The sequence below is a fragment of the Manis pentadactyla genome, chromosome 10 (genome assembly GCF_030020395.1).
Source record: "Manis pentadactyla isolate mManPen7 chromosome 10, mManPen7.hap1, whole genome shotgun sequence".
Taxonomy (NCBI): domain Eukaryota; kingdom Metazoa; phylum Chordata; class Mammalia; order Pholidota; family Manidae; genus Manis; species Manis pentadactyla.
Window position 1 is genome coordinate 82508158 of NC_080028.1, and position 11783 is coordinate 82519940.

The following is an 11783-nucleotide window of genomic DNA, read 5'->3' on the forward strand; positions in this document are numbered from 1 at the left end:
AGGGGCAGTGCAGGGCAGTGGCCAGCATGGACTGGACCTGAGGTGAGGGGGCAAATGTGTGGTCCAAACCCACCAACTGTGTGGCCGTCCCTGACCCAGCCTAGTGCCTACCCAGAGCAACTCAAGCTAAAGCAGCAAGGACGAGGCAGGCACCCAATGGTCCCTGGGTGAGGGAGAAGAAAAAAAGGAGGGATGAAAGGCTTTTAGCACTTGCAGAGCCCGAAGTGGGAGTGTGTACATGGGCAAAAGTGTGTACACGGGCGCCTGCACACACGTGGGCCGCCCATCTCAGCAGCCCTCGGGGTGTTCACACACAACAGGAGAAGTAGGTCAGCAGAGCAGCCCAGGTGGGCAGGGGGAAGAGGTCAAGGCCACGAGGGCGAGTGCACAGAACCCCCAGGGTTAACCCCACACTCTCCGTGGAATGGGCCTGAGGACACTTGCACAGGAACAGCCTCCCCACTCCCTGCTGCATCGGAGCATTCACCTCACTTGGAATCCTTTCCACACCGGTGGTGGGTAGGCCTTTAACAGATATTGGGAGAGGTGACCGCTGCCAGCCCTGAAACCAGGGAAAGACTATTGTAGGGAGATGCCACCCATGTCAGCCTCTACTTGGTGGCCACTGCAAGAGAGGTGACTGCATGGAGACCAGGTGATGGGTGCCACGGCAGGCTTGGGTTCAGGGCACTGAGGGTGGCAGAAGGAGGCAAAGCAGAACCAGCTCTCCAAGGGCCTGGCACCATCCCTCCCTCTGGGGGTCTGTGCAATGGACTGGTCCAGGCTACAGCCTAGGCTCTCTGGGGGCAGCCATGTGGCATTTCAGGTGACTCCTAGTGTGGGTTCAGAAGGAAGGAGCTAGGAGGGGAAGGGCGGGAGCTGTGGTGGGGAAAGGTTCTAGGGAGCAAGGCTTGTTCATGAATGGAGGGGAAGGGAGCTGAACAGGGAAGCAGGATCCTGAGGAAGCAGAAGGGATGGGAGCTGAAGCCGGAGAGGGGAGGAGGGCTCCCTGCTCCCGCAGCCATCTGTGAGGATGTGCAGATGGAGCTCCGTTTGGGGCTGGGTGGGAGGCCAGGAAGTTCCCTCCTGGTGTTCCTCCTCTCCGTGTGAAGTGGGAGGCTGGGTCGTGTGTGCTCAGAGGGAAGGGGAAGGCAGAGGAGGAGAGGAGGGTTTGAGCCTGGAAGGGGAGTGACTGGGCTAGGGATGAAAGGCTTTTAGCACTTGCAGAGCCTAAAGTAGGAGTGTGTACATGGGCAAAAGTGTAACCTAAGGCTAATGAGACACAGGAGAGAAGGTGTGGGACGGGGAGGTGAAGGCGGTAGCAGGGATGGTGGAAGAGACTTATGCCTTTTATCATAATGTATAACTCATGTGTTCACTATGTTTATTGTCCATCTCCCCCTAGAACATAAGTCCCATGAGTGCAGAACACTTATCCATTTGTTCAGTGCTGTGTTCCCTGGGCTCTGAAGCTGATCAATACATGTAACTAGGAGCACTCATGTGAACTTGGTTTATGGCGTTTCTTTGTGTGCCGTAAACACATGTGCCTTGCCTGACATTGTCTGTATGATAGCATGAGGCAGATAGGCTGGAGATGCCCAAGGGGGTTTGGGGGGGACAGTGACTCTCAGGAGTGCTGGCTCAGGCCTGGCCCTGAAGCTTTGCGACAAGGGAAAGCAGCAAAGATGTTTGTTGCCCCCTTGTGGTCATCTGGAGCCTGGCATCCAGACCCACGAGTGGTGGGATGGCATCCTAGGAGCTGGGGAGGGAGGAAGTGAGTGGAGGAGGGGGGCCTGGCCTGATGTCACATTTCATGCCATATCCCCCACAACAGGGAGAAGATGAGCGTGGGCTGCCCTGAGCCCGAGCCACCCCACTCCCTGCCCTGCTGTGGGCCAGAGACTGTGCCTGGGCTGGGTGCAGGCGTGCCCCTCCTCACTGAAGACATGCAGGCTCTGACCCTCCGCACAATGACTGCTAGTGACGTCACCAAGCACTATGAACTTGTCCGGGAGCTGGGCAAGGGCACCTATGGGAAGGTCGACCTGGTGGCCTACAAGGGCACAGGTGAGTGTCTGCAGAGTGGCTGGTTTTTAAGGCTGGGGTGGAGACTTAGCTGGGGCTTCCAGATGCTCTCTGCAGAGCAAGGAGGCCAGCAGGGAGGCACAGTCAGTTGTCCTGGTGGAAAGAATGTGGTCTGTGCTGTCCTAGGAGGAGGGGACACAGAAGGAATCTGAGGGCAGAGTGCCCAGACTGGAGGGTAGGCTGCTTTGGGGCCATCTGAGGTACCTTTAGGACAGCCAAGGGGCTACACATAGGACATCTGGAGCTCAAGAAAGAGGTCAGGGATGCCAGTGGTGTTTGGGGACACACTGGCATATCAGTGATAGTTAACCCCAAGGAGGTGGACAGAGCTGAGGGTGGGTCCTTGGGAACAGGGCACCATGCTTATGGAAGGGTGGGAGATGACCCTGTGAAGTTAGTCTGGCCATCTGCATTTCTCAGGGGATGACACTGAAACCCAGAGAGATTCGGTCACTCAGCTGAGGTCGTGCAGCTACACAGGGTTTTTTTGTGTGTGTGTGTTTTAAAGCTAGGATGCGACCCAGTAGTCAGCTCCAGAATCTTCTTAGCCACTCTCAGCCACTGAACTTGATGCTTTCCTTATACTCTAAGCTCACAGCAGTGCCCACTCAGCCAGTCAGGGATGGGGGTCTGCATGAGCTCCCACAGCTGCACACATTTGGGGCAGGGGTTCTACCCCAACTGAGGACTGAGTGCAGGAGGAGCACTGGACATGGGGTCACCTGAGTGTTACCACTTGCTTGCTCTGTGACCTTGGGCAAGTGACTTAACCTCTTTGTGCCTAGGTTTTCTCTTCTGCATTAGGGTCTACCTTATAAGGTCATTTTGAGGAGTGGGTCATAAATGCAACATGCTGAAGGCAAGGCCTGTGGTGTGTAAGTGCTTTGGTGACACATGTGTGTTTTGTGTGTCAGTTTTGTGCCCAGGTGGGTTCAGATAGCTGCCCAAGCACAGCGCTGGGGCCTTACCTCCCAATGCCTAGTTCACCCATTCAGCAAACTTGTTGGGCATCTACTATGCACCACACTCTGTTGTAGGCACTTGGAGATGTAGCAATGAACAAGAAAAAGGTCCCTGTGCACGGGGAACTTCATTACAGCTGGGGGAGATGGACAAGATAAACAGACACATAGACAACAGGAAGAAAGTGAGAGATGGGGGAGGAAGCAGCATGCCCTCATGGGAGAAAGCTGCAGGCTGGGTGCAGAGACCCAGGTCAACCCCTGAATTGCTGTGTGGCCTTTGGCAAGCCCTGTCCCTGGTCTCAGTGTCCTACCTGTAAGGTGTGGACAGCCATGCCCGCTGGGACCTCCACATGCCTGCTGGCTGGGACGGGCCATGCAGTCATGGGCATGTCAGGCACAGGAGCTCAGGGAGAAGGGTACCCACTGTCGCTGCTGTCCCATCAGGCATGAAAATGGCACTCAAGTTTGTGAACAAGAGCAAGACGAAGCTGAAGAACTTCCTGAGGGAGGTGAGCATCACCAACAGCCTCTCCTCCAGTCCATTCATCATCAAGGTCTTCGATGTGGTTTTTGAGACTGAGGACTGCTACGTCTTTGCCCAGGAGTACGCACCTGCTGGAGACCTGTTTGACATCATTCCTCCTCAGGTACTGGGATGGTGGCATAGGGAGGGGAGATGGTCTTCCGGGCCCCAGAGCAGGAGAGCTGAGGAGGAGTCAGATCACTCACGTAATCAGCAAGTATGTATTGAGTGCCTTCTCTATGTCAGTCACTGGAGAGTTAGGGATACATGATGAACAAGACAAAAGTCTGCTGTCTTCCTGGAGGAAACACTACAGTAAGCCAGGTAACAGGCTGAGCTAAGCACTCAAAGAAAACAGCCAGGGTGATGGGATGAAGTCCAACAGCACCCTTCTCTGCAGCTGCATGGGAGCAGGTGGGGACACAAGAGGGGAGGTTAGCAGGGCTTCCCAGAGGAGGTGCCAGGATTTTAGGCTCTGGGATTTGCAATTGGCCAATGCCAGGCTGAATCTGCTCTGCCCTTACTGGATAAGTGGCAAGGCCTCTCAGAGCTTCGGTGTTCCTATAAAGGAAATGGGCATAATAGCAGCGGCTGTGAAGAGCTGATGAGACCCTGGAGGGTAGGGTGCTTAACAACAGCACCTGGCCCTCGAGTAGATGCTCAGTACCTGTCGCTGCACTTCCTAGGGAAAACGATAGGTGATGAAAACCACCGGGCCAGAGGAGGAAAAGGACAGGTGTCCAGGTGGGTGAGATGGGGAGGGCAGCTGGCACCCCGATCGGGGGTGGAGACCAAAGGAAAAAGGCAGGCCCAAGCCAGGACAGTAGGAGAAGGCAGCACCCTGAGTGCAGAGCAGCCCAGGAAATGGAGCCAGGACACAGGCGGGGGCGGCAAGAGGACCAGAGGCGGCCCCCTGAGCGCTGCTCGTGTTCCGTCCCCGGCCTCCAGGTGGGGCTCCCCGAGGACACCGTGAAGCGCTGTGTGCAGCAACTGGGCCTGGCGCTGGACTTCATGCACGGGCGGCAGCTGGTGCACCGCGACATCAAGCCCGAGAACGTGCTGCTGTTTGACCGCGAGTGCCGCCGCGTGAAGCTGGCCGACTTTGGCATGACGCGCCGCGTGGGCTGCCGCGTGAAGCGCGTCAGCGGCACCATCCCATACACAGCGCCCGAGGTGTGCCAGGCGGGCCGCGCCGACGGCTTCGCTGTGGACACGGGAGTGGATGTGTGGGCCTTCGGCGTGCTCATCTTCTGCGTGCTCACCGGCAACTTCCCATGGGAGGCGGCGTCCGGCGCCGATGCCTTCTTTGAGGAGTTCGTGCGCTGGCAGCGGGGCCGCCTGCCGGGGCTGCCTTCACAGTGGCGCCGCTTCACCGAGCCGGCGCTGCGCATGTTCCAGCGCCTCCTGGCACTCGAGCCTGAGCGCCGCGGGCCGGCCAAGGAGGTCTTCCGCTTCCTCAAGCACGAGCTCACGTCCGAGCTGCGTCGCCGGCCCTCCCACCGTGCGCGCAAGCCAGCGGGGGACCGGCTGCTGGCCTCCGGGTCGCTGCGCCTCGAGGCACCTGGGCCGCTCAAGCGTACGGTGCTGACCGAGAGCGGCAGCGGCTCCCGGCCCGCGCCCGCCGCAGTTGGGCCCGTGCCTGTGCCGGTGCCGGTGCCCGAGGCCAGCCTGGTGCCTCCCGGGCTCCCCGGCAGGACCGATGGCCGCCCAGACAAGAGCAAAGGGCAGGTGGTGCTGGCCACGGCCATCGAGATCTGCGTCTGAGTTGCCCCCGCTGTGCGGGCAGGGGCGCTGTGCACGCAGCCAGGCCAGGGCGCGGGGAGCCGCCCTGGACCCGTGCCAAGGCAGGGGCAGCAGCCGCGGCAAAACCGACCAGCCCCCACGGGGGCAGGAGGGAGTAGTGGTAAATTAGGCAGAATGGTGGGTCCAGGCGTCCTGTCCACGGCAGGCTGCTGAGATAGGCACCAAAAGACCTCTTGCTCTACCTGTGGGGTAGGAGCTTGGCCCATAGGAGCCAAGCCTCACAGACCCGAGGATTTAGAGGCCCCCACACACACCAGAAGCAAGGGAGCTTGCAGGCAGACTCCCCCACACAACCCCGAACCCTTTTGCACCTGGTCCTTTGTACCCCCTGGCAGATTTTACCCACAGTCCCACCCCTGGTCCTGCCCCCTGGCCACCCTACCCTCTGCAGTCCCTCTACCCACGGGCACAGAAAGGGACTGAAATGCTGGGGCAGAGAAGGGGCTTAGGGCTCCTGGACACTGGCTGGGAGGAGGGCGATGAACCGAGGGCAGGGGAGGTCAAAGGGAAGAGGCCAAGTCCCCTGCAAGATGTAGCAAATGTCTGGATGTAAAAATGTGTGTGTGTGTATACGTATGTGCACATGCAGGCTCAGGCCCCCAAAGTCTAATGACTCCCCCACAACCCATTCCCATGATGAGGACACTGAGCCCCCAAGAGGGCACCTTTCCATGAGGTTCACAGTCACTGAGTGGTAGAGCTCTAGTAGGCCTCCCCTTTCTCCACAGGGATTGTCTTGACACCTCCCTCACAGAGGGCTCCCAGGGCAGGGGCCTCAGTTTCCCCTGCATCCCTAGGCATGAATGAGGAGCCCAGAGCCAGGCTCAGGGAACCTCTCAGACCTTGCCGCCCCAGTCCAGACACAATGGCTGGACTTCTGGCTGGTGGCAGGGTGATTTGTGCCAGAAATTTCTCCTGAAGTCCAGCATGTCAGCCTGGGGCTGACCCCATCACCACATCTTCCAAGTTTCTGGTAGTGGAGTATGCCACTGTTGGTGTGAGAATGCTGTGGGTTTAAGAATGGAGGCTGTGGAAATGTGAGGGGGTGCATGTGTGAATAGGTGTGTGTGCGTTGTGACTGCAGAGTGCCAATGTGTGCATGTAGTCTCACATGTTAAGTGACAGCATCCAGACGTCTCAGTAACTGCCCCATCCCAGGATTCTCACCAGGTAGCTGCCAGAGGGTGTCCAGGCCTGTGCTTCATCACACCCCTCAGGGAATCTGGTAAGGAGGCACCTGCAGATTGGTTCAGGACCCGAGGCAGCAAAACATAAGAGAGGAACCCACCTTCTGGCAGTGCTCTCCCATGACCCCTGCACTCTCTGTGGAGGCCTGGGACCCCGCAATAACCTCAACATGGGTGAGGCTGCTCCCTCTGCTTGGCAGTGCCCATCCTCTGCCGCCCTAGGCCACATCTACCAGGGTCCTCCTGGGCTTCTTGGCCACTTGGGGGGCTCCCTGATGGGCCAGGATGATCAGAGGGGGGATAAGAACCCTCTGGCCTGGAGCCTGTGCCCCCCTCATCCCTCATTCCCACCGTGCAAAAGGGCTATAGGTCCCCCTGCCCTGCCCGGGTCCAGTTTACAAACAATGTGCGGCTGCCCCAGGGCCTAGCCCCACTCTCCTTGGTGTGCCCCCTCCCCCTTGAGACCCACCTCTCCAGTGGACACAGGGGCCCTCCACATGCCAGGTAAGTAGCAAACCCCTCCTCCAACCAAGGATCACGTCTGTGAAGGCCCCCATCACTGCCCCCAGCCCACCTGGAGCCCCTGGCTGCCTCTCCCAGCCTCGACTTCTCTTTTTGCCTTAGGCCTCTTGACATCCTGTCTCCTGCAATAACAAGGAAGTGAGATTCCAAGTAGATGTCCCTCGCCGTGCATCCTCTCTCTCTTTCTCTCTGTGAAGATCCTGTTCGGGAGTTTCTCCCTCATCGTAGTATCTAGAATGTTAGAGTTGGGAAGGGACTGTAGTTATGTAGCCCAGCCCCCATGTTCAGAGGCACAGAGGGGCAGTGACGGCCTGACGTGGAAGCAGGACTGAAACCAGGTCTGCTCCTTCACTGTCAGGACCCTGCTGCCACCACCTCCGCCTTTACTGGTTGGCTTGGGATCCTTTGCCCTTTAGGAGAGGTGTTGGTCACAGATGTTTACCTCAGTTTATGTCACTGTCGAAGAAACGAAAATAAATAGCAAAAAATTAATAACACCATAGAATGAAGACTTAGAGAAGACAAAAAAATCCCCCTCCCATGCGATTCTTCTGTGAAGGTTGTGTGTGGTGTGTGCACACATGTGTCTGTCCAACCCCTGGCAGGCTGGGTCATCCCAACCTCTGTCCCAGCCCATGTGCCCCCACACTGCCCCTTGTCCTTTGGTGCTTCCCAGAGGCCCTCTGAGCTGACCTGTGGGGCATGGGGAACCTCCTGGATGGAAGGCAGGGCCACAGGTTAGCTAGAGGGTCTCCCACCAGGCCCATTGAGCAGAGCCCCAAGGCTGCCAATATTCCCTGAGTCCCTGTTGTGGCCATCGGGACAGTCATGGTGGCTGGCATCAGCATCAGTCCCCTAGCCCCAGACCTTCATGTATTGCCACCCCCCCCACCATGTGTTTGTAAATACTCTGGCATCCTTTGGCCCTGAGAAGGTTTTTAAATGTGTTATTTACTTCTCTAATCATGACAATTGCTATAAAATAAAGTTTAGAAAAATTACCACATTTTGATACATTTTGTGTCTGTCTGGTCTCAGATATGGAGTAGGGAGGGGGACATGCAGAATTACTCTCAAAACCTACAAATATTCTAAGGTGGGACCTACAGAGTCTGAGGGCAGCTCCTCCAGGTCTCCTGGGACCTCTCAGGCCTAGAGTAGGACCCGAGGGCAAAGGGAACAAGCACCCAGGTTCTAGGGGAAGGGGCAGGGAGTCGGCCCTGGCCTGGAGTCCAGCTCCTGCTTGGAGCCTTTCAGACTGGGCAGAAAATAGAAACAAAAGCCCAGAGGAATAGAGTAGGCCAATTCATCCAGTTCCACTCAGCAAATATTCACCAACCACATTCTATGTCCTGGGCTTCTGGCTAGGGACCAGGAATATGGCAGTGAGCAGGCAGATAGGATCCCTGTCCTCGGGCAGTCAGCAATCTGATGATGGAGACAGACACATGAGCCTGGGTGCTGGGAATGTAACCGTGAAGCCCATCACGTTTGGAGGTGCCAGGAGCACCCTGGCGACAGAGAGCAGAGGATTAGGAGTTCTCTGAGTGCCAGGGCCTGCCAAGGTGGGATGAAGCTGAATGGGCAGTGCCTGAGACTTAGAGGCAACAGGCAAAGTGGAAGTTTTAAAGCCGGGGGAGTTGGCGCAAGCTGTAGGGGGTGTCAGCATTCACCCTTCATTCAGCAAATATTTATTAATTTATAATCAATGGAACAATTCTTCAAATCCAGGTCTACCCGCTCACTTCCTGCATTGTTCCCTCTGGACACAGCCATCCCTGCCTGGCCTGCTAGAGCTCCTCACTGGCGTCCCAGCTCTCTTACCTTAACCTCTTCATGGTATAGCAGCCAGATGGGTTTTTCATACATAAGATCTGTCACTCTGTTCAAAACCCTTCACCCGCCCCCTATATCACCCCAAATCAAAGCTGAAGTCCTTACAGGCCTCCAAGGCCACTTCCCCTCCTCCTCTCCCCTGTGCTGCCTCCAAGCCATACTGAGCCCTCAGATACCCAAGCATGGTTTCCCTTCAGGGCCTGGGCTTTCCCAAATCTCCCTTCCTTCAGGTCCCAAATCTCCCTTCCTTCAGGTCCTTGCTCAAAAGCCAAGAGATCAGAGGAAACTTCTTGGAGCAGAAGCCCCTTACCCTGCTTCATCACGCTTAAGGGTCACCACCACTCACAATGCTATGTTTTTGCTTGCTCTCCATCTTTCCTACTATAATGGAAGTTCCATAACAGCAGAATTGTGTTTGGCAAACTGCTCCTCCACCTCCCACCCACCATGTCTGGCACATGACAGGAACTCTAGAACGATTTGTTGAATGAATGAATGCTCAATCTTATTTTAGGGGCCAAGGATACAGCAGTAGACAAGACAAGCAATCTCTGTCCTCTGAAGCTCACTTTCCATAGAGGAAAACTGGCATTAAGTAGGTTACATAATTACCTATGAAATGGGGGTAAGGGGAAAAAAATAGGGAAAAAATAAGGAAAGAAAAGGTGTGTGTGTGGGGGGGGGAGAATCAGTCCAAACTAGGTCAGAGGGAAAATGATTCCTACCCAAGAATTTGGTTAAGAATATTTTAGGGTCACAGGAAGATGGCGGCATGAGTAGTTCAGAGGAAATCTCCTCCCCCAAACATATATATTTATGAAAATACAATAAATACAACTATTCCTAAAAGAGACAACAGTGGATGCAGTACAACAGCCAGGATACATCTTCATCTGCAAGAACTCAACATCACACGAAGGGGGTAAGATACAAGCTGCGGCCAGGCGGGACCCAAATGCTCCCCCACCCCAGAACCCAGCGGGAAGAAAGGAGTCAGAACAGGGAGGGAGTGAAAGCCCAGGACTGCTAAACAACCAGCTCTAGAAATCCGCACCCAGAATGCAGACACAAGGTGCATGGGGTGCTGGATATTAGAGAAATGGAAAAGCAAAACCTGTGGGCAGGTCCCCGCAACTGGCGCCCCTGAGACAAAAGAAAAGCAAGTGCTTTCTGCAAGACTTAAAGAGACAGGGACCCCATAGCTGGACAAAGTTGTCGCGGCACACGTAGCCAGCAGCTGGGAATCTCAGGGAAACATAGGCGCCCTAAACCCGGGGGAGGCAGTGCAGCTCTGAAGCTGCTCATGGCACTAAGCAGCCTGCCAGTCGTTCCTCCATCTGGTGCAGACCCCGACACACCAGCCCAGTAGCAGGAGAGTGGCAGTGTGTGCCAGGGACGGCAGCGCCGGAAGGGACCAGGAAAAGATTTGCACACCAGCAGAGCCAGACGGGCCAGGAAAGGCTTGTGCAAGCCTGCAGCAGTGTGACCGAACAGCCTGGGTGCAGCTCACGCGCACCGGCGGCAGTGAAGCCAGAGGAGCCCGGTAGAGGCCCGCGCGCACCTGCAGCAGAGCCAGAGGGAGCAGGCACGCTCCCAGCAGCCGACCGGAATCCCAGCCCAACGAACAGCCACCCGGACCAGAACCAAAGGCCGCTGTTGGCACACAGCTGCCTGGCAGGGGCGCCGCTTTCATGGAGGAGCGCACCTGGCATGCCTGCCACTCCCCGCAGGGCTCCGTGCTGCTCTGACAGAGACCCCACCCACAGCAGCTTAGGGGGCTAACGTGGTGGCTGCTCCAGGAGTGCAGGTAACTGTCACAGGAAGTGGAGAAGGGCAAGGCATCCAGCAAGCAGGAAAGGACTTTCTTCTCCCAGCTGACACACCTGCAACTTGCCTACAGCCACTGCTATCACCATGAAAAGGCAAAAATATTTAGTCCAGTCCAAGATAGTTACAACACCTGAGAAAGGATCTGCAGAGGCAGAACTAACCAGTCTCCCTGAAAAAGAATTCAAAATAAAAATCATAAACATGCTGACACAGCTGCAGAGAAATATGCAAGAGCTAAGGGATGAAGTCTGGAGGGAGATTACAGATGTCCGGAGGGAGATTACAGACATAAGGAGGGAGATTACAGAAGTGAAACAAACTCTGGAAGGATTTATAAGCAGAATGGATAAGAAGCAAGAGGCCATTGATGGAATAGAAACCAGAGAACAGGAATGCATAGAAGCTGATGCAGAGAGATAAAAGGATCTCCAGGAATGAAAGAATATTAAGAGAACTGTGTGACCAATCCAAAAGGAACAATATCTGCATTATAGGGCTACCAAAAGAAGATAGAGAAAAAGGGGTAGAAAGTGTCTTTGAAGAAATAATTGCTGAGAACGTCCCCAAACTGGGGGAGGAAATAGTTGCTCAGACTACGGAGGCACACAGAACTCCCGAGAGATGGGACCCAAAGAGGACAACACCAAGACACATAATAATTAAAATGGCAAAGATCAAGGACAGGGACAGAGTATTAAAGGCAGCCAGAGAGAGAAAAAAGGTCACCTATAAAGGAAAACCCATCAGGCTATCATCAGACTTCTCAACAGAAACCTTACAGACCACAAGAGAATGGTATGATATATTTAATGCAATGACACAGAAGGGTCTTGAACCAAGGATACTGTATCCAGCACGATTATCATTTAAATATGAAGGAGGGATTAAACAATTCCCAGACAAGCAAAACTTGAGGGAATTTGCCTCCCACAAACCACATCTACAGGGCATCTTACAGGGACTGCTCTAGATGGGAGCACTCCTAAAAAGAGCACAGAACAAAACACCCAACATATGAAGAATGGTGGA

The 11783-nt window shown here is 55.3% G+C and overlaps 1 protein-coding gene across 4 annotated transcripts in view; it reads left to right on the top strand.

The window, feature by feature from the left end:
* The window catches only part of SBK1 (SH3 domain binding kinase 1), a 51688-nt gene extending 43599 nt beyond the window's left edge, over nt 1-8089 (top strand). For 3 of the 4 annotated variants that reach the window (XM_036905706.2, XM_036905705.2, XM_036905704.2), the window contains 3 exons: nt 1838-2070; nt 3498-3700; nt 4525-8089. In XM_036905706.2, coding sequence (XP_036761601.1) covers nt 1845-2070; nt 3498-3700; nt 4525-5340 — 1245 coding nt within the window. In that variant the 5' untranslated portion in view covers nt 1838-1844 and the 3' untranslated portion in view covers nt 5341-8089. The remainder of the gene's footprint in view (nt 1-1837; nt 2071-3497; nt 3701-4524) is intronic. The other variant, XR_005028848.2, reaches the window with a different exon arrangement.
* The last annotated feature ends 3694 nt before the right edge of the window (nt 8090-11783 follow it).